This window comes from Manis pentadactyla, chromosome 6 (assembly GCF_030020395.1).
Source record: "Manis pentadactyla isolate mManPen7 chromosome 6, mManPen7.hap1, whole genome shotgun sequence".
NCBI classification, from domain to species: Eukaryota; Metazoa; Chordata; class Mammalia; order Pholidota; family Manidae; genus Manis; species Manis pentadactyla.
In genome coordinates, this window is record NC_080024.1 from 133,511,598 (window position 1) to 133,538,716 (window position 27,119).

Sequence of the window (27,119 nt, forward strand, 5' to 3'; positions counted from 1 at the left end):
CTTCCAAGAACTATATGACATGTTAATATTCCTATTTTATAGATAAAGAAATAGAGACTTAGGCAAATATACTTTTCTAAAAAATTAAAATAAAATAACTTGTCTTGAAATTAGCGAGAAACATTCTCTCCTTGATCAAACTCTAACCAGGCTCCTCTGAGCCCTCTTCTTGACTAGGCCTCAACCTTGGTGTATAAAAACTACAGATTCATAACACAAATGATTTCATCCACTCCTATATCCCACATTAAAAGACTTAAACTGACACTAACATAGTTTCTAACAGCTCCAGACCACATCCCCAGGATGACCCTAGACCCCCTTAAAGTGCCTAAGAAAGCTCAAGGCTGCCAAAAGAATTTACTGTTTGTTTTAGTAACACCTGAAAATAGGCCCCATGATGCTTTCTTAGAGCATTTACTAAAAAGGGCCTGCGATTGTGAATTCTTCCTTTGCCCCTTTGATACATACATGTATCTCCTACAATTCGGTAGGGTCTTTCTCAAGGACCTAGATGGAGGCCATTCCTATTAAATGTAATCATCAGAAGGTTAGGGCCTCTGACTCCCAGCCTGGGTAGTAAGGAAGAACCCTAATTTTCTGATAATTGCCAGCCAACAGATGCAGCTGGCCTAATTAACATTTATAACGACCATCTCTTTGCAATTTTTCACTTCCCTGGGTCTACCAAGTCCTTGCTCACCTCCTTCCCTGCTGCCTCATTCTTCCTTTAAAATGCCCAGTCACCTCTGTGCAAATTGAAGTTGAGTTCAGTTCACACGACCATTTTCACAATTGCAATAGTATACTACTATTAAAATCTGTCTTTACCACTCTAACTGGAGTCCAGCTTTGTTATTTCTCTGACAGCAGTAAGAGGCTGAGTCCAATCATGTTAAATTGCAGATATTGTTTGAGGGAAAATAAGCAAAATAATCAACTCCTGAACTTCTCAAGGTCCCTTAAAATAGAAAAAGGAAAAGCAGCCCATTAGTTCCAGAAAGGACTTTGGAAAAGCCCAAGTGTTGTGCTGCTGGAAGACACTAGCCAAAAAAAAAAAAAGAATAATTGGTTAAACTCCCAAGAAGATATAAACTTAAATAGGCCAACTAGTTAGTGCCTACAGGGAAGAAGAGATGTATTGTTTTCCACAGACACTGGTTTTAGCCAATATTCCAAAGTTGGCTGTGTAAGTGCAAATTAGGTAGGGAAAGACACAGGAAGATAAAGTGAAGGGAATAAAAGAAACAACTGGAGACCAACAAATCCTCCAGTTTTCAAGGCCCATGAAACTGTAGACATGGGTGACAGAGAAGGAAGGTTGTTCCTGTAAGCGGACAGTGACCATACCAGGATTTCCATACTGGATGGAGAACAGAGTTAAACCACTGAGGGGCCTTCGCTGGAAGCTTTGGGTGAGCATTGAATCAGTCTTTACTAGATTGTATGTTTAGTAAGGAGATGCGTAAAGGGGGATAACTAGAGATTACGGGATGGATGGAATGGATGTGGGAGTAAAGCCTCTTAAAGTTCCTCCTTTGTGTCACCAGCTACCAGGTCACAACTCACATGATCCAATTCTTTTATTGTCAAAACAATCAGGTTAACCTCTCTGGGCCTCTTGTTACTTCATCTATAAAATTAGGTGATTATGATCTCTAAGTCTCCTTCAGCCCGCAAAGTCTCCAGATCTAGCAAAAGCAGCTTAAAATATAAGATAGTATACAAGAACTAGCTCCACATTAACGGATTCGTCACTTTTCAAAAACCCAGGCTTGCAGCCCAAGCTGATAACATCAGATTAAACCCTTAAAAAGAATTGTTCCTCTGATGCCCTTACTTCCAAAAAATTCAAAAGCCTGGAATTTTGAAGTACATTTATAAAATAGTTGTCTCCATTAAAAAAATCTGTCCCCGAACAAAAAACTGGGTAAAATGCATATCTGCATCTTAGCAGCTTGAAAAAAATTTACTTTCTGCTAAAATGCAGAACTTTCTACTTAGTGCTGAGCTTCTGTTGATATGTTTTTATGTATTCATGTTAGAGATCCTATCAGATCTCTAACATGAATGAAACTGTTTTTTTCCATTTTGGACACAGATGAAACTGTTTTTTTCCATTTTGGACACAGATATCTCATTATTTGCTTCTTCACATTTTGTTTTGCTTTTTTCTTTTCAGACTGTTAGACGGCATGCTTTGTCATCATGGACCATCTTGCCCCAGACTTTATTTGTAACTAATAATATGGAGTCACTATTTTCATTCCTTTGACAAGCCTCAAAGAAGTGCTGTCTTCAATAAAGTTCCTTTAGCTAAGTGGGAGCAATGGTTTAAGATTATGTGTAAGGCAATCTTTATATTTGGTCCCTGGTTAAATGTGAGAAGCAGGGTAGATATAGTATTCAAACTTGCCTTATAAAGTTAAAATGCCCCAAGATGGACTCAGTCCTCGGATTTATGAAAGATTACATTACTGAACTCAATTTTTTACCCTTCCTCATATTAATACCTTTGACTTATCTTTTTGCTGATCCTTGACTTTGGGTTCAGTTATATGACTTGCTTTGGCTGATGGAATGAGGAGGAAGCCTCCTCCTCCAGTTCTGAGCCTAGATCTCAAAAGGCCTTATATATTCCTGCTTTCGTTCTTGTGCCACTGATGTTGCCATGAAAAAAACAACAACAACAAACATGCCTGACCTAGTTGACTGGTTTTGGAAGGATGAAAGACACTTGGAGCAGAATGAACCACCCCAGCCAAGCCCAGCTTAGTTCAGCAAATCCTTATCCAACCACAGATCTGTGAGAATAAATGATTGTTAAGACACTAAATTTTAGGGGTTGTTTGTGACACAGTATTTTTTTTTTAAGCAACAAATCTCTTCTCTACCTACAGTCACTCCCTTGGTGATCTAATTTATTCTAATGGCTTGAAACATTTATATACTCTGAAGACTCCCAAATTTATATCCCCCATGCCCAGAAATCACACAGGAGCTCTTGGCTGATATTTCCAGCTGACTACCATTTGGGAGTCTAATAGTTATCTCAAACTTACCTTGCCAACAACTTAACACCTGATTTTCCTCTGAAACCTCCTTCTTCAGTCGTCTAATTTCAGTTCATGGCAACTCCATCCTTCTAGTGGTTGAGGGAAATCCTTGGATTGTCCTTGTCTGTCTCTCTCTTTCTCTCACCCTATATACAATCCATCAACAAGTTCTTTTGACTTTATCTTTCACATATATCCAAATCTGACCACTTCCCACGTTCTCTATCACTAAAACCCTGGTCTAACCCACCATCACCTTTTGCATAGATTAGTGCAATAGCTCCTAGCAGACCTCTACGGTTCTACGTTTACCACTCTATAATTTATTTTCCCCAGAGCAGCCCAAGTACTTGTTTTAAAGCCATGTAAGGTAAGTAATTTATTTGTTATGAGAACTGGGTCATTTGTCTGGTAGAACTTTCCATATTCTCGATTTTGCTGATTGCATGCCCATGGTCCTGGTTGACTTAAATGCTAGGCAAAATACCTGAATCATGTCTAAAAAAGGAAAACACTTATCAATTGAAAAAGATAGTCACTATTTAAACAGACTAAAACCTTTTACCAACTCAATAAAACGTCAGGTATGTGACAAAGAAAAAGACATTCACAAGTCAGATCTTAGAAAAATTCTTCTCTAAATGTGTTGGCTGCTCTCTTTCCATTACTATATTTAAATTTCCACATTTCTATTCCTGCATTCCTTAAAAACTAGTTCATTAAGATAAGGACTTGTATGTTTAAAAATTTAGATTTACCTTGAAGAATGATAAAAATTAATTATTGGCTTTTTAACATTTTTATCCTAGTGTATTTTAATAGATATATTTATTTTATTATGTATGTCTGAGATAAGAATCAGTGATGCTTGAGGTATGTTTGCTTTTAATCCTGTTATTTACAATGTCAACCTTGAGTTTAAATGGGCTTATGGCAGCACAATTCACCCAAATGAGTTCTATTTGAGGTAAGCATTGGACTAAAATAGGAAAATCCCACAAGAAGAGCCTCATTCATGTTTATGGATTCATACAAGCTTTTCCTGGAATGAGACTCCAGTGAAACCATTTGCAAGCTGAAAGCTTGTGCATTATGAAGTACTTCTGGAAATAGGGCTCTTGGAAATGGAAAGTTTCTTTAAAAAATGAAAATGAGTCACTGTATTTTTTTAAAGGGGATTGATCTTGAATGGCTACATATAGCTGACTAGTTTTATTTAAAAAAACACTGGAGTAAATAAAGGCTGGGAAAAAAAACTAAAGAGACTACTTGCTTGAATGCATATCATTCTTTCACTCATTATTCATTTGTTCATTCTTTTATTCAAGGAGAAGTTATTGAACTTCTAAGATGTGCCTTACATTGTACAAGAGGTTGAGTGAGGTACAGTAAGCTGAGTACAGATAATAGTCAGACATGCTGATGAAAATTATCAACTAGTAGGAAAAATGAGCCATAGAATGCAAGAAGTTACAAAGCAATACATGCTCAGTGCCTAAAGTGAAGGGACAGTGAGAACAAAAAGCAGTTTAGAGCAGTGTCTTCCAAAATTGGCTGATCATCATAATTGCCTGAAAGTTTTAAAATACGTATGGTTTCTTATAGCTCAAAATAGTGCATCAAATACATATATTTCTCTTAACTATTTTCTGAGACTCAATTAAATTATAAAGGAATAAAAAAGGGAAATACATTTCTAATAGTAAAGATATAGAAGAACATAACGAATTTCAACAATCTTTGGAAGACAAAATAGGGAAGGAAGCACACCAAAGGATGGCACTTAGGGATGAAGCTGGAGCCTGGAATAGAACCATTAAGGGGTTGCATGGAAGTGGAAGTCAGTGCCATGAAGAATTTCACAAAAGCTCCTGAATCAGAGTTGGAGGTCCAGAAGGAGAAGCCAGGCTGAAAACAGGTGGATTGATTGATGATCTGTATATGAAATAGTCAACTCTTTGAGCCCTGACTCCCAAACTGCTTGGACAATATAGTAAACAGTCTACATATGCCCCTGAGTGAGACTGAAAGGACTTACTTTTCAAGAAATTAAACTGTATGTGAGCTAAGACTTCTAATGTGCAAACTGCCACTCTAGAGTAAGGCTGTTCTTATTCTGCCAGTTGGGAGGCTGTTAGCTTGACTACTGATTCCCCATCACTTCAGACTACAGCTAAGCTGATGATTTCATACTTTCACAAGTACATAGAGCTTCTGGCTTGATATTTCTCTCCATACCAATTATATAAATATCCACTCAACTTCATTATTATTAAATACAAGCAGGCAGCCAGGACACATGAAAACCAGCAAAATGGAAAGGAAAGACAAAGAAGGACAAATCAGTAAAACTGATCTCAGAAGGGGATAGAGATGATTCAGAAGAAAAGGGACTAATTAGTAATAATAAAAGGGATTTGAGAGGCATCTGAGCAGAGATATTTTTCCGGAAATTTCTATACAATAGGAGTAATCAGACAAAAAAAATGAATTTTTAAAATTAAAAACATGATAGCCTCCCAAAATGGCTCATTGGAAAATGAAGTTGAGGGAACACCCAAGAATACAGAAAAGAGCATATAGAGACAGACACATAGACAACAGAAAAAAGGGGGTTTCATGAGAACAGAAATGCAGGACACCAAATAATAATAGAAAGTATAAACCTCCAGAAGCGACAAGAGCAAGAGTGTTCAAATTGAAAAGACTAACTGGGTATGATTAGGTTAAATGGTTTTTAAAAATAAATCCATTACTTGGACCCAACATGATGAAGTTTCAAAGCTTATAAAATCTTAAATCTTTAAATTTCAAATCCTATTAAAGAGAAGATTCTAGAAACTTCAAAGGAGGAAAAATGTTATCTATAAAGACATAAGAAACTGATTAGCACTAAATGTAGCAGATAATGGTGCATTTCTTTCAGGGGTTTGAAGGAAAATAATTTAAACCTAAAATTCTATAGTGAATCCATCTATTAATGGTAAAGGTAAAATAAAGATTTTTAAAACAAAAGCAAAATCAATAGTTTCTAAAAAACATTATTTTTTAAAAGATTTTTAAACATGAAAAAGACTCAGATGGTTTTTGCCTAGTCAACAAATACTTGTTGAGTACCTATTTCACATTATTTTAAAATGATGATAGAGGTACAGCAATAAACATGACAGAGGTCCAGCCATCAAGAAACTTATATTCTCATGGAGATAAATTTCAAGCACCCTTTTGGAGAAAGTTATTTAAGGATGTACTCCAGCAACAGATAGGTTAAAAAAATAAAAAAAGAAGCTATAGGGAATGACAAAGCTAAGTTAAGTAGTCAATGAAAAAATATAAGATGGGAGGTATGTCATAGTCCTAAAAAAATTGATCTAAATTAGGACAAGAAGTCAGTGTGCTCCATGAACAAAAATAAAAATAGATTCTATGTAACAGATGAAATGAGAATCAGCTGGAAGATAGAAGTGATAAGGTATGATACAAGTGATAATGGTATTTATCACTAGTGTTCAGCAATATCCACTTTGAACCTTCCTAGGTATAAATGATGTATGCATTTTTCAGTGTTCCCTGCAGTTAACGTGGGTCTGTGTAATTGAGTTCTGGCCAACAGAATATGAATTTCATTTTCAAACCAAAACAGTTAAGAAACTGGATTTTATTTGATCCTTTTCCCTTTGTTAGCTGTCTGGATGGACTGGATTCAAAGAAGAGTTCCAACGATTTCTGTTATCAGAGACACAGCACAAAAGGAAACTTTCTCCTAATCCACAATGGACCTGATGTGAACAAAAAATAAAATTTTATAATATTAATTCACTGACTAACTGAGATTTCAGGGCTTATTTGTTATTGCAGCATTTCTTTATCTACCTTAACTATAAGTACAGTTTGAAAAAAAGGGAAAAAGAAAGAAAGAAGAAAAAGGCACCTTTGTCTCTCAGTAAGAAATAAGAAATATTATCAGAACTCAATAAAACAAAATCCAGAACAACAAACTCACTATCCAAACTCAAGTTAAATGTAGCTGTGAGGGCAGAAGCTAGGTTCTGAGAAACAAACTATGAAGAATTAAGAAAAAGGAACTGGCAATGACAGGAAGGAGGAAGGGAACAGCAGCTTGAGGAGGAGTCAGAGGTCAAGAAAAACTGTGGTAGGTTCATTTATTCTTAAACCCAGTGGCATTATACAAACTACCACCAGAGTCATCTGCTGGTGTTGGTGGAGTTAACCAACTTTAGAGGTGGAGCAAAACTACATAATATACAGGAGTTTGAATGTCAAGAAGCATCTGAATTTATAAGCAGAGGACAGGCCGACTTGGAAAGGAGGGGGTGAGGAGGTAGAGAGGAGTGGTGATAACAAATGAAGTGTGGCTCAGACAGATTAACTTCGTTGGCCACATTTCTGTATATTGAGTCTTCCCAAGTTCTGATAGTTCTCTACAAAACTGCACACGAGTTTAGAGCATTTAAGACATCCAAGTCATCTGCGTTAGAAAACACTTACGGAGCAGCTGCATTTATCTAGCCAAGAGGAGTGCAATGTAGGACAGGGACTATTTGTTCCTGCCCTAAAGGAGTTTATGGTCTCACTGGGCACACGTAGACAGAGAGAGCAATAAGAAACCCAAGGCAGCATAGAAGAGGGGCCAGGTGACTGATGCAGAAAACCAAGTTCACTTATAAGGTTTAGAGGAGGCAGAAAATCTGAGAAAGCCAGGGTCATGGATGAATTTGAGCTGCTGAATCTTGAGGGTTGGACAGAGCTTAGGCAAGAAGAGAGGAAGGAAGGGAAACCTTCAAATTAGAGAAATGGTGTCAGCAAAGGCAAGAAGGTAGGAACTGGGAGCCAAGGTACGAAAGAAAGTTCTGTTATAAGATGACAAATGAAGGTGGGATCCAAATTGTATAGGGCCTTGAGCAACAGGGGTTGATTTTTGTCAATAGGTAGCATCCAAAATTTTCAAGGTATAAGTGGTAGTACAAATCTTGGGCCATATATATTTTTCTAGTAATAGTTTTGAAGCCTTTGGATATGTGAGAATACTATTCTAATTCAGTTTCCTTCTTATAGGGTCAATTAGCCTTAGCTTATTGAGAGTTAAGAATAAAAAGTTCTGTTCTAGAAGATGGAACACCCATCTGTTGTTGCCAAGATTTTTCCTTCCTTGTTACTTAATGTTAAAGGAAGGAAACCTCCTAGGAATTCTGAGAATTTATTAGTATCTTCCAAGGGACTTTCTTATGTCTGTTTTTTATTATGTAGCTTATTCAGGAAGACCTCCCTTTACAAACATTACCTTATTAATCTTTGTTGAATCAACCTCATGCACTCAGGAAAGACAGTTGGGGGTGGGGTGGCATGCCAGATTGATGCCTATGTATGTTAGATTGGATTTGGGGGCTGTGACGGCTCTGAAAACCTGCTATATTATGAAATAGCTTTCCTTTTCTAAGTAAAAAAACCACATGGTATTCTTCCAACATACTTTTCCTTGAGCAGGGGACACAGAATGTCTTTCCTCTTATGCCTTTAGACATAGACATAAGTAAAAGTGGGACTAAAATAAAGCAACACAGATAGTAGCAATTTTTTGAGGAACTGCCAAACTGTTTTCCACAGCGGCTGCACCATTTTGTGTTCCCACCAGCGATGTAAATTCTGATTTCCCCTAAATCTTCACCAACATTGTTATCTTCTGTCTTTTTGTTAATAGTCATCCTACTGGGTGTGAAATGGTTTTTTGAAGTGAAGCGAAGTGGATTCATTGTGGTTTTGATTTGCATTTCCCTAAAAACTCATAATGTTGAGCATCTTTTCATACACTTACTGGGCATTTGTGTATCTTCTCTGGAGAAATGTCTGTTCCAGCCCTTTGCCTTTGTTCTTTCCTTTCCTTTTCTTTTATATTGAGATATGTACAATAAAACTCACAAATCTTAGTGTACAGCTTGATGAATTTTGACATGTATATACACTCATGTAATGATTGCCCAGATGAATTATTTGTCTTCTTATTATAAAGTTGTAAGAGTTCTTTACATATTCTGGATACAAATCCCCTATCAGGTTTGCAAGTATTTTCTCCCATTCTTCAAGCTGCGTTTTTACTTTCTTGATGGTATCATCCGCTGTGTAAAGGTTGACGTCTAATTTTTCTGTTTTTTTCCTTTGTCTCTTGTGCTTTTAGTGTTTTATCTAAGAAACCATGGCCTAACCCAGGTTGTAAAGATTTACTCCTACGTTTTCTTCCAAGAGTTTAATTGTTTTAGCTCTTTGATAGATCACACTTCAAGTAGCAGTGTCTTAGAGTACTTATCTTTCCAGAAACATAAATATCTTAATCAAAGGAATCATGCTAATGGTGGAATTTCAGCCTCAAGTGAGGCTGGTGAGGGTAGATATTAGTGTTAAAGAGAAGTCTCCAGCATCCTTCAGATGCATCAGTCAGGGGACTGCCAACTCACCCATGTGTACAAGGGGTTTGGCTTGGCTTACTTGGCAGTGAGCAGTGGGGTTTAGTGGTTAAAAGCAGGGGTTTTGAAGTCATAGTGGTTGACAGTTCAAATTCCTGATTGTCTACTTAACAACTGAGTGACTTAATTCCTTCAAATTTCAATTAAATAGTTAAGTAGTCCCTGCCTCATAGGGTTGTTGAGAGGATTCAATGAAATAATGCACTAAGACACCTAGCACAATGTTCAGCTTCCTGTAATCACTCAATTGGGTACTGGTATTATTATTGGCTGCCAAGTAATTGGGTGATAGTGCCATATAAGCAGAAGAATGAGAAAGCTACTACATATAAAATCAGTTTCACCAAAGATGGTTTAGTACTGAATTCAAACATTATTTAACCATGTTATATAAAGCACACAATTTGGGGGAAATGTTGATTCTTTAAAAAGTCAATCTCTAGAGGGCCATAAAAGCTATTTTAATCACTACAACTAATTACAAGGAAGTATAAATCAATAAACTTGCTAAATGGTCTAAAATATAATAAGAAAAACCATCATTAACGATCATCCAGGAAGCAAGCCACTGTCCTTAATAGTGAGATGATATAAAAGTTGGAAAGAGAAGAATGAATTTTATTATTTGAAAATTCCAGATGTTAACAATGCTTTCAGGGAAGTTCTTAATTCAGTACAGAGTCATAGCTTTTCAGAATGATTATTTACTTTGTGTAACTTGAGTTTATTACTTCTAAATTACATGTGTATCAGGCTTGGTATGGAGATAAGTGGCCATTTGCAGAAAGGTGCTCTCAGCTGTTAGTGTTTTGCAGATCTTTTCTCATCTAAAAACCAGTCCTCTTTCTGTTCCTCCTTCTAAAGCTGCAACACTGTTTCAGAACCGAAATCAAGACTGGGGTCAAGAGGCAGTTAGACAGCTTTACCTTTCTTTTAGACCTCTGCGGTGGTTACTGGTCCAAGTCTGGGAGTCCCAGGGCTGTCGCCTAATCTCCCAAACTTACCTTGCTGCCCTCCAGCTAGGAGAGCCAATGCCCACATGGTGACATTCCTCTCAGCCCATCACATCCCTGAGTCAAAGACAGGGTTTGCATCTTGCCATCCTATTTATCCTCAGTGGTGTGTTTTCCCAAGGCTGGAAGCTGCCTGCGAATGCCCAGTGAGCAGCAGGGTCCCTTCATCAGGGATGATGATGATTGTCAGTCTTTTGCTCTTAGATGCCTGTGCTGCTGAGCTCTGATCCCTTGTGTGGTCCTGGCTACACCCCTGGTCATAGCTTTGCTTGCATCACACAAGAACTTTTAAGGACTTTTGGACAGTGTACCTTTCTAACCCAGTTCCTGTCCTGCCCTGGGGAACAGATCAAGTTCAGGTCCAGCCCTTTCCCCATCTTCATCTGTCTATATTGCAATGGGGGATGTTAGAAATGTTGTGGACTTGCTTAGCTGTGACTATGAGACCAAGAGATTGAATAGGAAAAGCTTGCCGTGGTTGTAAGAACTGGATGTGAGGCTTGACTCTCCAACCAGCTAGCTTCATATCCACTGGCCTCTGCTACCTAAATCAAAGGGCTAATGAGAAAATAGAATAACATAAATGGCATAAATATGTATTGGAAAACTATCACACAAATAAGAAGTTGTGTTACTGTTGGCTGATCAGAGCCCCCAAATAAAGAAAAGCATTTTGTAATCAGAGTTGTCAGAAAATCTAAAATGACAGTGACTAAACAAGATAAATTCTCACTCTTCTCCAATATAAAAGAAATGTGGAGTGGAGGTGAGCAGTCCAGGGCTGGAATAGTGGTTTAGTAGTTGTCAGGAACACAGGCTTCTATTATCTTTCCATGCCATACTAGCATATGGCTTCTATCTTCAAAGTTACCTCATGGCCCAAGATGGCTTCTGGGGCTCCATCCACATTACAGACATCAGAAAAGAGGGAAAGGGAAGGGAAAAGAGAAACACTGAGTCCAGTTCTTTTGAAGTGATCTTCTCCAAAGTTCCATCTATTTCTACCTGCGTAGTATTGGCCAGAATGTAGTCACATGGCCACATCTAACTGTAAGTAACGCTGGGAAATGTAGTCTTTTATTTAGGTGTATTGCTCACTGAGAAGGGTTACTCTTAGATGGCAACTAACAATTACCACATGTGGTCATCTGGAAATAAACCAACATTCTTTGAGAGAGTTTAAAGTGATAAGTGAAATGATCTGCTCTTGTGATTGGCTTAAATAAAACAAATGAGATCCACTCATTCAACAAAAATGTTTCATGTAGCTACTCTACCAGGGACTGTGCTTGGCACTAGAGAGAAATAAGTGTGCTGAAATGAATATCCCCTGCCCTCAGAAAGTTTATGGTACATACCTTCTCACAAGAGAAAGAGTGCATAATTAAAAACTGTGGTGTGGATTGTTTATGGGAGTCCTGCAAGATGGTCAGGCTTGAACTTTGTGTAGTCAGCTCTGTAGAGAAAGACAAAAAGGCGCTTTCCTCATTGGACTTGCAGTTGACTGGAAATGCTTCATTATATGATGTGGTTACACATCCTTAGCATGCCTGTGGTGCTCCTCTTCTCTGACCTTCCTCACTGCTGACCAAGGATGCTAATGAAGGAGATCCTATCTCCTTGATCACATCCCCTGTAGTAGAAGAGAATTCTCTAATTTACACCAAGGTGAGGTATACTCACTGCTCAACCTAAGTAAATGGGATATGTTGTTCGATTCTCCTTCCCTGGGGCAAATAGATAAGCAATTACTCAGGCATTCTGAGGATCAAAAGCATCAGTCTGAAATGTCTAGTATCCCAATAGGAAATACTTTATTGGCTGGGCCCAGATTTTTGCTTTGATTTGCTGTGGCCCTTTCTGATCTTGCAATTTCATTTCATTCAGAATTAACATAGAGAATTGTATTTGCATTGCCTATATTCTGCATTCACTAATACTTGGCTTGCCTTGGAATTTTGACACGAAAAAAGTCAAAGAAAAGAGCACAGCATTTTTCTGCTGTCATTTTGTGGTGCCAAGAACTTTTATTTGTCCTTCTGAAGAGTGGCTTTATTTTTAGCCCCATGCAGTGCTTTAGATGGATGCCCTGTCTGTTTCCATAAGGCAGCTCAGATAAGTCAATCACATCCAGTTTTAGGGATGCATTCTTTTTGTTCCAGCTTAGAAGCATCAAGCATTGCTACAATAGAGAAGAGGCATTTACTCTCCTCAATGAGAAAATAAATGGGTTATTGATGTTTCCATATTAGATATTCCTTATTGGATTTCCTTGACTCTTCTCTGAGGGTTTTGGTTTTGGTGTGTAATTTCATGGCTGCGTGGAGGATTGTTTGACTTTGGTGCTTGTAAGGAATAGACTCAGTCTGATAAAGTATCTCAAGAAAGGGGGAGACTCTAAGGCCCTGAAAGTAAGGACAACGGGAATCTCTTGGCACTCAGGGAAAGATGTGCAAATGGGGCTTCTCTGGAGCCTGGAATTCAGGCGGGCAACTGGAAGGCACCCATGCTGTTTCAGCATCCTTGGCTGCAGATGCCAATGGCCTCCCACCCTGAGCTTGGCCATTAACTCAGTTCAGAGCTATGTCACATTAATAACTCCAGGCTCTCAGATATTCCTGTCAAGTTATCTGGTTCTAATTTCCCTTTATGTTTTCATTTATTTATCATTTGCTGATATTTTAGCACTAACAACCCTGAGACATTTAAAGTTGCAATTGGAGAGAAAAGACCGACCTTGCAGACTTGTTTACACTGCCAACTGATGCAACTGCAGAAGAAAGACTTTAAATCATCACAACTCTCAGTTACTTCCCCATCTCAAGCTGCTGCTATTGCTCTAAGAAGATACTTGGTCCCTGATCTTGTACTGGGTTCTGCAGAAAATGACCTCTGCTGTCCCCTTGTGGCTGGCCATGAAGCCAGGTTTGTATCCTCCCACATAATTTTGTCACCTTTTTAAAGTCAAAGGCTTCCAGTCCTGTGGGTAATTTAAAGCTTACATGGAAGAAAATTCTCCAACTGGACCGCCTCAGTTATCTCCCTAAGCACCTGTGCCAGTGTCAGAAAGGTGTGCCATGTCTGAAGGGCTGTGTGAGCCCCATGCCCAGACCCAGTCCCTTCTGGAAAAACACCTCAGAGAGAACATCCGGCCCTGTGTGGTCACTCACAACATCTTCATATTATTTTCCACTAGTGGTAGCTGGGAAGCTGTCCTCAGACTCCAATACTTGGTTTATGTCCCTTCTCTGACTTGGCTTCCTATCTTTCATGGGCTAGGAAGAAAACACTAGTGTGTATCCTTTGGTTTCTTAATGTGGCAGTTAAGGATAAGAAAGTTTATCTCAAGGGTAAATTGTGAAGCTTTAATGGATAGTTCATGATAATTCAGAGGGTGGGGGGAAAGTATCAAGTATCATGGTGATTCATTTTAAACTTCTGTTGAAATCTATTGAGGGATGCCATGGGTGAGCTGCTCTTCAGTTAGAATGGTCTTTGGCAACTTCAGGGCAAGAGGTCATCCCTAGTGGATGTCTGTGCAAACCAGCACTGCCTCAGAAATCCTGGCCCCAAAGGGGTCACCATTGTGGCCCTTCTATCCTCTCATCTGAGAGGCAGTATTTTTGGCATAAAATGATCTCATGGACTTTGATTCCTCATTACAGTAAGGAGGAAGGCACAATGTCAACTCCATCACCAATACTGCTGGAAGACCTAGCAGGGATCTAGAATCTTCCAATGCCCCTGCAAAGAACCTAACATGATGTGGAGGACTCCAGCTGCTGACAATGGGCAGAGACTCACTTAGACTTATATAATCATTTTTGAAGGAATTCTGTTGTTGAAAATAATTTACTCAAGTATTTTTTGCTAAATTATTCTTAAAAGTATTGGGTTCTATTAGTTGCCCCCAAGCAAATGTGCATTTAACTAAATGAACACAATTATTACTTCATAGTTTTTTTATTATATACTTTTTTATCCACATGAATGTTAAAGAAACTACAACAGAGTTAAATACCATTTTTGATAACATGATTATATTCTTAATTACACTCAATATTAAACTGTAAAATATTTCCAGAGGAATACAATCTTCATTCATACAGCAGGCAAAGTACCAGAGAGGAAAGGGGTCAAAAGTAAGTCCACCCAGTTTTCTAGGAAAAGCTGGTTTGTTCAGCTGATGCTGTCCTAGCTGTAGAAAAGTGATTCCCACTCCTAGGACAGGTCTTGTGTTTTCTTTCCACCAAGAATCACCTCTTCAAATGTAAAAGACAGTCTTGTAGAGCTGCTCTCTCTAAATATGCAGCACTGAGATCCCTTGGGACCGTCCGTGGATTTCCCACCCTGGTTGGCTAACAGCACTTCCACTCTCTGGGTTCAGTGGGCCTTTAAAAACACAAAGACTCAAAACTTTGGTTCCACCAAAAGATGCGACAAGCACTGACTGCTCTGGTTGGCTCCCCCCTCCCCCCGCTAATGAATGGCTGCTACAGTCTATTTTACATGGTTGTCCATGCAGCTTTGAGGTCACTTGTCCTTGGGTTCTCCCGAGCCTGACTTTATATTTGATTCCCAAGCCCTTTCAATTTGCAGTCTTTATGCAGGTCAGAAGTGCTCAGTGGCAGGCTGTATCTTACAAGAGAGCAAAAGCAAGTGGTTCTGTGTACCTGGGGTAAGATAAGAAGCACAGAATGACAACCTCAGCATGATATAATCGGATAATTAAAACACATTTTAAGTAACATTTAGTATATCCTTCAGAGAAGACATTTTTAGTACTGTTTGGATGAAAGTGTTGAAACAGTGACCCTAAAGCCTCTTTGTTTTTCCATGTTTGTCTGCTATCTAAGGTTATACGTCTCTGCTGGGGTTGAGTCAAACTACAACTATTAAATCACAGTGTACTGGTTTGCTGTGCCCTTTTACCGTAAAGCCATTTGGCTGGGTTCTGGAAACTCTGGGTTGTTGTTGGACAGACATTAAGACAGCCTGCAGGGAGAGGGGTAGGCAGAATTCATGAGCCAGTATCTTGCTGGCTTTAGCTGTATGGCCCAAGTTACATTCTCTTTTTCTTATCCTGGGGTGTTGGGACAACTGTAGAAGTCTGACTGGAGGTTTTGTGATTCAACATCAACCAAACCATCACATTGATTATTAACTGTATATTTATAACTGCTAATAGAAGATGTGAATTAGGTTGTGATTTCAGGTTATGAATCAGAGGAGAGCAGATCAAGTGTGGGCAGCGGAGCCAGGCAACCTGGCTCAAATCCTGCCCCTTGCCAGCAGTCAGACCACAGACAGCTTACTCATCTCTCCGCATTTCAGTTTTCTCAGCTGTCGAATGGTGAAAGTAGAAGTACTTCTCCCAATGGGTGGTTTTGAAGATTAAATAAGACAATTGACACAGAGCCCTTAGAAGACAGGGAGGATATTGTCACTCTCAATGGAGACTCTTGAAAGAAACTCATCCCTTTATGTCTGACTACAGGTGAAAGAAATGGATATGCCATTCCCCCTTTATCTCTGATCTATACAAAAGGAAGACACAGAGTGCTCAATTGCAATCCCTCTACATCCTTTTAAGACCTTTTTCTTCTTATTACTTCTGTAATAAGTTTATTCCAGAACTGAATCATTATGATAAATTATGATAAATTATATTTGTATTTATTGTTTTACATAAAAACAATATAAAGTGTATTTTATTATATTTATATATTTCACATAACATTTATATTGTATTTTATATAAATATGCTTATTATGTTATGTAATTATAGTAATCAATTATTATGTATTATTCCAAACTGAAATAAAAGAGGAGTTTACCAAAGAGGTAGATATTGTTAGCATAGGAAGAAAATCATATTTTCAAACTCTTCAGAAGGAGGCAACATAGCAGCTAGGGATGATGAAAATACAGACATTAAGGCAAAAGTAGGTGGTTCATGCCCTCGGGTGTTATATATGGTCTTAAGCAGACTTTAATGAAAGCAGCCCCTTTGTGGGAAAGGAGAGGGAATATGGCAGAAGACGGGCATGCAAGAATGACAGTCAGCATTTTAGAGATGGCAGAGATTTTGACTGGGTTTGGCCATCCACATTTTATAGACGAGAGTGAGCCTCAAAAAGATTAAATGATATTAGTCAAGATAGCACAGGGAAGTAGTGTCAGATTTAGAAACCAGACTCCCTTAAAACCAGCCCCGTGATCCTAGACAGACAAGGCTTAAAGTCAAAGAGATCTGGATTGAACCTGGCTCTGCCACTTGCTAGCTAAGTGACCTCATTGAGCCTCAGTATTTTTATGCATGAAAAGGGGATAGTCATAGGATCTGCCTTACACAGGATCAAAAGAGATAACATGGCAAAGAATTTAGCCCAGTATCTGGCATAGTTAATGCTCAATAAATGATAGTTATTATTCAAAATAGCAGTAGACTCATAGACACTGAGAAGTGACTAGTAATGGCTGCCATGGGGGAAGGGTTAAGATGGGTAAGTGAGGAGGGTGAGAGGGATAAAGGGGCACAAAAATTCTCAATCATAAGATAAACTGGTCACAGGGATGGTAGTACAGCATGGAGACTATAGATAGTGATTCTGCAACATCTTCCTATGTTGACAGATAATAACTGCACTAGTGGGGGAGAGGATTTAATAATGTAGATAACTGTTGAACCACTGTGTTGTATACTTGAAACCAATATAAGGTTGTATATCAACTATTCTTCAATAAGAAAAATGAAAAAAGGATGATAGTTATTATTTCTAGCTTGGTCATAAGTTACTGTATAACTATGAACAAGCCATTTTCTATAATACACTTTCCACTATGTGAAATATTGAGTTCTTTATGAAAGATCTGGTGTTTCAATCAGTTACATGAAGACATTTGCATACTGTTAAAAGGTGTTTGGAAGAAAAAGAATGTAAACTAATAACTAAATTAGTGTTACTGTGATGACATTTTTGGGATGGTACAGATTTCGCACAGATTAAACTGGGGTATCTGTGCAGAAACTGAGTCATAGAAACAACCAACCAAAGGTAAGGGAGACAGTCAGGAATAAGTCTGGTGTTAAAAACAGTCCAGATGGAAGGATAGTGCACAGAACAGTTCAAAATATTTTCCAAATCATTTCCATTGTACTCTTGAGCTCACAGTGAAACAAGTATGCAAAGCAATACAATGTCTAATCTACTAGGGCTTGTTTTAAGAGGTAGTTTGAAGATAAATAAAATAAGCTACACTTTACACAGCTGGTAGCTAAACAAATAGAATTTATTTTCCCAAAGGGGACTATGCTTAGGTTGAAGAAAGGTTTAGATAAATCCATAGGTAATGGATCTTTAAGGATTTATCAAGGGAAAGTTGAAAGTGTTCAGTGTACATGCCTAAAACTTGAGGTTGATATTGTTAGGAACAACAATTTGAATCTTCTAATGGAATTTCGTAGTATCCTGGTCTGGGTAGATCTTTATTTTGACTCAACATGGAATTTCTTATGTCCTAATGTAGGATAAAAAAGATTGGTAGAGCAGTGATATGTGGCAGTATTTGTTCAGCTTATTAAGTGAATTGCCTGTGGTTTTGAAAAGCTTCCTCCTCTTAATAGTCATATTGGAATCCACTGGGTGGCAAGAACACAATACACAACCTTAAGGGTCACTCTTGCATAAGACATTAATGCATCAGTCCCTAATTTGGAAACCTGTGGTCACTCAGCAAGACAGAATTTGTCTCTCTCCCTTGGTGTAATGATTTTTATTTTGTAGTCTCTCTTGGGGTAATTCCTTGCAAGCTTGGCATGTTGAGAATCAAATACTGCCTCTAACAATATGGTTGTGATTCTCTGCTTGGCTGATTTAGCTCAGCATTTAAGTAACCACTAATCTTCTGAAAGCACCAGGGTCTACTTAGAGAAATCCCTGTTGTCTGCAAGGATGGAAACAAAATCAGCATGAAGGAAGCATTAGTTACTAAACACAAATCAATCTTTTTTTTTTCCACCTAGCTATACACCATGTCACCGTCAGAGGCATGGTTTCTGGGCAGTGAGTCTTCATTTTGTAGGTGTAAAGCAGTTCATGTTCAACAAGCAGGGAAGGTGAGTTGGGGAATTAGAAGGAGTAAAAAGAGAATTTAATGAAATTCCTAAATATAAATCCAACTATATTCTAATGGATGAATCTCACAAATGTGTAGTAATAGAAGCCAGACACAGAGAACTTTCTATACAACATTCTTTACTAAAGTTCAATACCAGGGAAAACTAATCTTTGTTGGGTAGGGAAGTAACTAGGCAGGGCCACAAGGTGGCTGTCTAGGTGCTAGAAACCTAAAGGAATTCATCTTGTGAAAATCCATTGAGTTTTGATTTGTAAACTTCATGGCTTGTATGACTTGATGATTTGCAGACCTTGCTGAATGTGTGTTATACTTCAACAAAAAGGATATTTTTTTTTAAAAAAATACCTTCATCCTACTATATTCTCTTTGATTTGACTGAAAATTCATTTGACATTTTCAAACTATTATACATATGGGTTTGTCAGCATTAATCAGGGTGATTCCTGCCTTGATTACCTTGACATTCCCAGTTAAGGTTTACTGAAGTCTGAATGTTCATTTCACACTGTTGGTAAAAACCTATCTACTATAATGAAAAAGAAATTGCCCACAGTCAACTTCAGACTTAAGAAAAATACTGAATATATAGAACGGAGTCAACTCACAGGCCCACTTGTATGTGACTTCATCGAGATGGAAACAGAGTTACGTATCATTTGACCTTCTCTGTTACAGAAACATCTGCTCACAGAGGGCATGACATGCATGCACTGGGAACAAATAGGCACTGTATCGAAAGTCAAGAGCCCTAGAATCTCTTCTTGGCTTTGCAACATGGACATAAAAAAATCACATCTCTTTTCCCCACACCTCAATCCCTTGTGTGTAAAATTAGGAAAGCATATGAGTGAGAGATTGTTTTGGAAAGAGTTTTGAGCTCCTGATGAAATGTGACATAATTGTCATATGAGACAAATACTGAAAATCATCACTAATAAAGATGATGGCAAGAAGTAGGACTGTCATCTGCATATGGTAGAGGAGGCTTGTGATATTCAGAGGAAGGGTATGAAGGAGATAAACAGAACCATGAGAATGCATGTATGGAATTCTTTTTGCCAACAAACTCTATTGAGTTTAAAAATGTTCCAGAGGGAAGGCATGGGAAGAATCATTCTGATTGGAATGGATCAAACTGGCAAATTAATCCTAACTGGCCATTAGCACTTACAAATGCTATCTCTGACATCTGAGTTTTTTTCCTGATTTAGTAAGTACATTTGCTAGTTTATCTTAACATATTGTTACAGAAACAAGTCCTTGTTTTGCATTCCTTCAATTCTATTAATTATATGTCTTCTTCCATATAGTCAAAATGTTGCTTTTGAAATGTTTAGGTATGTTCTGAATATAGTCATTGAATTTTAACTATCTTCTTTTCCTAAGGAATTCAGATTATTTATCTCTTAGATTGTTGCCAGAGATGTGGCCTTAAACCAGGCTTCAGCTCCTGATAAACAATGATTGGTTTAGAGAAATAAAGAATGACTATTCCTAGAGAAGTTCTCAAAGGTCTATGTTGCCTGCAACTGTTCATATCACCATTTGTCAGTAACTCACTGAAACTCAGTTTTGGGAAGACTTTGGAAGGAAAGGTGAGACAGAGAAGATGAGACCCAATAAACATGACTGCTGACACTTCAGTTTCCTTTAGAAGTTCAGTGATCAAGGTGTCATGTGGAACCATAAAGAGCAAAAACTCTCCAAACAGAATGATTATCATTTCTGCAGACTGAATAGAGAAGTTTCTGAGTTTTAGGAACTTTCCATGGAATTTATAAAATGCCCTCAGCCATTCATTTAGGAAGTCCCATGACCCGACATAAAGAAGTTCATCAGTATTTTGGCTTAACCACAGGATGCAACTTTACCAATCCCTTTGGCTATTTCAAATAATCAATAAAAAAGAAGGTCAAACAATAACAATTCAGAGAGTTAAGGAAAATCTCTTTCTTCTGGTGAGCTCACCTTTTAGCTTTTGCTGAGATGGGCACCAAGCTTTTCTTTCCTGATCAAGCTTGCTGCGTAGGGGATCTGTAAGATAAAAAACAAGCAAAACTATCCAGATAAGCTCAATTTGGAGACAGATTTAAATTTCTCCCCCTGTGGAAAAAGGTCTCAACAGTTTGGGGCTTCTGGGGTACAGCATTCCTAAGGCCTGTTAAAAAGTATATCAAAGATAAACCAAGTGATCACAATGAATTGTTGCTACAGGGTCTTTGAGGTTAACATTTGACATTTCACTTTAAAAAGTTTTTTTTAACTTTGCATTTAATAATATGATATTATTTTTCTTTATTTAGGTAAGATGACTAAGTAATGTTATAATGTATGTTCAAGGTCACAAAACAAGAATGTGAAGATAAACTAGTTTAATGTAATCTTTCATTTAATTATATGATGAAATATGCATCATTATAAATCACAAATAAGAGGAACTGACTAAACACAAACTATCACTCTGGGTAATTTCCCCAGAACTACTAAGAAGTGTCAGAAATATTTGCACCGAAGAGAAAATATGAACCTTGAGAATTCTACCTGGAAAAACTTGAGAAATACTCTTTAATATTGAGGCTTCAGATGAAAGCCCTACCACATTAGATATGTTACTTTTCATTAGAAAATTCAGATGGCTGAAATTCCATATTTGATTTAGATTTGCCTCTCCATTAATGCCAGTGAAGCTACTCTGTCATTATGTTACTTACCTTCATCATTACAAGGCTGACCTCAGGACTCCAAGGATTTGGATCTATTTTACATGTAAATAAATAAATATTCAGACTTCTAGAATGTAACATGAAATATGGCTATTATGTAAAAGCAGTGAGAGAAATAAAATTATTTTCATTAAACTAAGCAATGTTTATGAATACTGTTATGTATGTATATTCCCCACATCTCCAGTATATTTATGTTTTTCTCTCCTGATCCACCATTCCATAAATATGAACCTTTATTAATGGGAAGGAGCTATGAATCTATAAGACACTAGTGACTAGTCAGTTGAATCAGTCTCTTTAATGGAAATAAAGAAGACTAAAATAACCACCTCATTATTCTGAAATATAAATACAACATGGATGTATCTGATAGGCACATATCTGATAAAGGGCATAGAAAGCAGCAATGAAACTAACAATTCATTTTCTCACCATAAAAAGTTCAGTCTCCTAATCTCTTATTTTAGGATGTGAGCTGAGATTAGTTAGATAACAGTTACATAGGGACTTAACCCTAGTTACCTCTTCTTTTTGCTCTAAGTTATGCTACACCTGCTATTAACTACACACGAATCTTGATTTCCTATTACAGTGTTTGCTACATGTCAAATCACATGGATCACCTCTCTCTTTAGATGCATGATATAACAGAGCCTTGAATAGAACTCTATTATTTAGGATAACAAGTAGAAATGATGTAAACCTTGGGGTACCAGCAATTACCTAATAAAATGTATTTGTGCCACTCTTGCATTTAGAAAGAGTCCTCAACATCAAGATGAGATGTCACAAAGATTTAGAAAAGTCTGTTCTGTGCCAGGCACTAAAGTTAACACCACCATGGACCACCACTCATCAAAACCAATAAACTATTCCTCCTAAATAAAAGATAACTTTCTGAAGTCAGAATGCCTTTTCCTTTCTTCCTTTCTTTGTCTTTGTTTCAGAAACAAGAGTGTAGCAATTCTTTAGGGTGGGAAGCTGAGAAGGAAAGGAAGAAAGGACTCAGGAAGGAAAAAAAGGACATTTTCAAATAAGCACAGGTGATCCCTAGATCTCAACTGGAATTTAAATCTGTGTGAAGAATTATCCGCACTCAAACACGGTTGCATTTATTTCATTAAAACAAAATGAAATGAAAGGCAAACAAAACCAAAGACAAAAAAGCAAAAGGTTGTGAGCTGAAAACACCATGCGGTTTTAATTTCAAGTCTTAAATCATGCATGATAAAAAATTATATTAGCACATGGCCCAATTGTTCATGGAAATGACTATTTCATTGATTCTAAGATGCACTCTTTCCACCCTCACATTTCAACATCTCTGAGACTGCGTGTATTATAATGATGACATCTTAGAACAATAGCTGGAAGCTTCTTTTCTTGTGATACATCAGGTAATGGTGCCTCTTTTAATTGACAGGCTTCAGATTTCATGAAACGCAATATTGGATTTACAAAGACCTCAGCAAACACTCTCTGACTTGGGAGCTCAGGATCCTAAAGGCTCCATTTAAGTTAACTAGTCATGTAAATCTCCTATAATAGAATTTACAAAAGCTGTCTTTTCATTTTGACCAGTTTGGAAATCACCACAAATGGCAAGGACAAAAAATTTGAAGTTGCTATATAACTTCTAAATTACCTAGTTGGCTCTAGTCTATCAAAAGCACTGGGGTCTTCCAAAAATAGGTAACTTCCTAGTTTGTGCTATGAGAGAGTTAGCCTGACCTCTGACATTCAGGTGGTTCAACATATCAAAAGGGGAAAGATGAGAAGGCTGTATAACTAATGGACACGTGATCGTATTGGCAAGAGGCATGGCCATAGATCCATAAATGGGAAAGGACCCACTGTAGTCAAAGTCTGCCTACTGGTGGAGAATGTTAAGGCAGGTTCCACAGGAGTTCAGACTTGCATCAACTCTTCTGACTTGCAGGGATCTTCTTTTGCATATTTAGCCACAAAACCAAAATCCTCTAGTGGCTCGGGGATCTTTTTCTAAAAATGTAACGCCAAACAGTAACTGTTCTATGTTTAAAAAAAAATATGTACAACCTATTTTAAAAACTGTCTGGGTTGAGGTGGTAGAAATCTGGGCAAGTCCGCATCCTAATGAATCCTGGAGAACCTCCAAGAAAAGACCACACCACTGGGAAGCTGTGCCCTCGCCGAAGGGGAGCAGCCCTCCGACGATGATAAAGATCCATCATTCCTTTCCCTGCAAGGAAGCACTGTGCTCCTTCCATCAGGAAGCGGTAAACCGATTTTTTTTTACAAGTCCACAGTGAATGAAACATTAGTACTATATCTATTGATTGAACATTATTTTAATTGAAGCTTTTAATGTAGAACTTGGAGACCTGTTCCCCCTGGCTGCATGTGACTGCAGAGTTCTGGAAAAACAGCAGAGGGCACTTCAAGACTAGCACATTTTCTTGATCTGCATGCTTTTGGTAGTGATCCAGCAAGTTCAAAGGATGTGAATCTGGGTCTAGCAAGTTATCATGTGCTCTCTATTGCAGCTTCACAACGTCCTTCAAGAACCGACTAAAAAAGAGCATGTCTTCAACAAACCCGCAGTAGGAACTTACATATAGGTGCACTTGCTTGAAAATATAGTTACCAAATAAACAATAAAAAAAAAAAGATCTTCGAGGCACTTTAATAGCCTAAACTCATATTGTAAACTATATTACGTCCTAGTTGTTCAAAAAACTTTAATCAAAAGGTTATACACTGTGTAAAATATCTTTAGGTTCTTTTTAATTTTTTCAATTGAGATATAATTGACATAGAACATTGTATTAGTTTTTTCACCTTCTTAAACCTGATGGATCTTATTTTCAAAATTGAACAAAGTTCTCCTAGAATCACAATTCACTTGGGTATGAGAAATCTTTTGCTTTTTAGTATATTATGCACTAACATTTTTGTGAAGCTGCTAGATTTTAATACTTTTGTATTTGGTTCATAAAGGAATAGATTTCTTTGCTTATATTAATAAATCTGGTTTAGTAATGAGAGCATTTTAAACATTTGGGAACCCAGGTCATGGGTGTAAGACTTCAACATGAATGTTGTTAAGTACTATAAAACTCTAATTTTAAGATATATTTTTAAAAAATTTAGCTGTGGCCCACGTATGAATGTTAAATAAACTGCATATGCTTTAAATCTCATATTGAGATAAATGCACATTCATTTATAAATGCATAAAGAGAGACAATCATTTGATTCTATAGTCATCACAACTTTGCATTTAACAAACTGAAAAAGGAAGCAGTGGTGCAGAAATTATAGTCAGCAGAGAATCTAAAAATGCAGGAGCCAAAGAACTTCATAAGTTTTCTTTCTACAGCAATGATACCCAAGATGCTTTTGATATAATCTTTTGAATAAGAACACTATGTAACAGCATAGGATAAACGCATTGTGGCTCTATGGGAATCATTACAAAATATGATGGTTTTAATATATTTGAATTCTCCATGATTGTAGGATAGGATGAGGTTTTATTCCATCAACAGGAAAAAAATGCCCATTCTTTAATAGTTGCTCTGTAACCTTTAAATATAAAATAATAAAATAGTTTTGAGTGAGTTGTAATGTTCTCAGGGAGCAAAGCATGTAACTATATTTACTGATGAATTAGATCATTCAACTAATAATATTGAGAGAATCAATAATTGTGATACCTAGCAGTTTCTTGATAATCTTTAGATAGATGATCCTAATGACATTTCCCCCAGGTACTTTAGCAAATAAAACAAGTTGAATGGGGAACTAGATAAATTTCTGTTCAAATAACCTTAAGGCTGCTGCCTCATCTCTAAAGCAGATGATGTAATGGGCACACAGGTCCTTAAATATCTCTAGCACAAAAATATCTCTAGCCACCAGGGCTTAAGGAATTTGACTGCTCAGAGGTACTACCTTTGAGAAGGGGTATGCCATTAAATTCATTACCCATATTGGCAGAGCAATTTATGACTCATATAGGTGTTTACTACACACTTGCACTTTACTATATTCCTATCAGGGCGTTAGGTTAGACCTTACAAGAGATCCCTTTGGTTGAGGAACTGATACTTAACTAACTACATGGCATGAGTCTTGAACTCAAGTTTGCAAACCTTAGAGGAAGCTTTGTCTGTTAGTCACAAGGACGGTGCAGTAAAATACAGGCTCCCTGTAATTCACTAGCATGCCCTCCCTTAGCAGTTTTGAAAGTAGTTTCTTAGCACAAAAGAAAAATTGAGGCAGTCAGGCGCAAGCCAGGCGAAGCTGGAGAAGAACAAGGAGGGCTGCCATGGGAGAGTGTCAGTGCTGGGTCAGGGGCAACCATGGGTGGTGACCCATTCAGCAAATATTTATGGACAGCTCTCTGATGTGAGGCACAGTGCTAGGTGCTGGAGGCAGCATAAAGACCCTGGGTAGGGAACAGAAAAACAGTAAGAGAAGCAGGAGGGACAAATCATGACTGTTTCACCAATTTTCACGTTGTTAGCTGGGATGTGCTTTTGTGGATTTCAGGGATTATAGAGTACCTCCAGGGCTTGGGGAAAATTTTCTAGCTTCTCCCAAAGAATTTAATTTATAACCAGGGATAATCTACTGTCTAGAGGAATATGAATTGAAAACACATGTCTAGATAAATGAGCACATAATGATAAAATATTTTGCAATACAGTATAATAAAAATGTTTAGTGATATCAATTTGTATCTCCCATGTACCAAATATCTCAAAAGACATGAGGCATTTTCTCTGCTATCAATACTGCCTGCTTATTGCATGGATGCAACAATATTTCCTCTTTTACTAAAGAAACCAAATGTCAAAGACAACACACTAAAGTTACACAACTGGCCTTAAACAGGAGCATTTAAATAATTCCTTTCCTAAAGCTCATTTTGCTTACTCATCACCACTTCAAAATTACAATTTTTTGGTTGCACGTGGGCAATTTTTGTTTTAAAATAAGATCTTAAAATTGTGTTCTCTTTACTTCCAATTTTATATTAAAATTTTTCCTTTGGGTAAAGAAAATAAGAAGTATATCCATAGCAAGTAATTAGAAGCTCTTATTATCTAGGTATCAAAAGCTAAGAATAGTAGATACATTTCTTAAACCTTTGTGGGGGATTAGTTGCCAATCAATAAGAAAATCCTTCTGCTCCTCAGTGAATTTTGGTGCAAAAAAACTAGCACAAACAAACCCAAAACAGGAAGAAAGATCCTTTTTAGAGGCATCTTATGTTGAGGTGTTTTTCAGAAGTGCAGGTTGTTACCCAACCCTTGAGACCAATGAAAACCTCAGGGGGAGTGTTAGAGTTACAAACAGCACTCTGAACAGAGCCCCCAGAATGGGGGAAACATGAAATACAAGGCTGCTTTAAAAATGACTCTCAGCAATCTCCATTAACACAAGCACGATTTCTCAAAGGAAACATTAATAACCATCTTTCTTGAGTAGATACCTGGCTCTCTAGACAAGACAGGCTGGGATGCAAAGATCCATGCTTAATGGCATAAAGAGAACACGGGCCAGCTCAGAAATGTCAAGCAACCCAAATAATAATAATCATACTGGGAATACCACTAAGGATCAGAGTATGTCTTTACCCAGGTGATTTAAAATATCTTGCAAATGTTGATCAAAAAGTATTTCCCCCATTGTACTGAAAATGAGGAAGCCTGG

General features: G+C 37.5%; 1 protein-coding gene across 1 annotated transcript in view; it reads right to left on the minus strand.

The window, feature by feature from the left end:
• Positions 1-14,511: 14,511 nt before the first annotated feature.
• SKOR2 (SKI family transcriptional corepressor 2) overlaps positions 14,512-27,119 on the minus strand; it is a 38,077-nt gene continuing 25,469 nt past the window's right edge. Inside the window, exons 7-8 of the mRNA XM_036918507.2 lie at positions 20,659-20,724; positions 14,512-15,221 (exon numbers count right to left, since the gene is read on the minus strand). Of these exons, the coding sequence (XP_036774402.1) occupies positions 20,662-20,724 (63 nt within the window). The 3' untranslated portion in view covers positions 14,512-15,221; positions 20,659-20,661. The remainder of the gene's footprint in view (positions 15,222-20,658; positions 20,725-27,119) is intronic.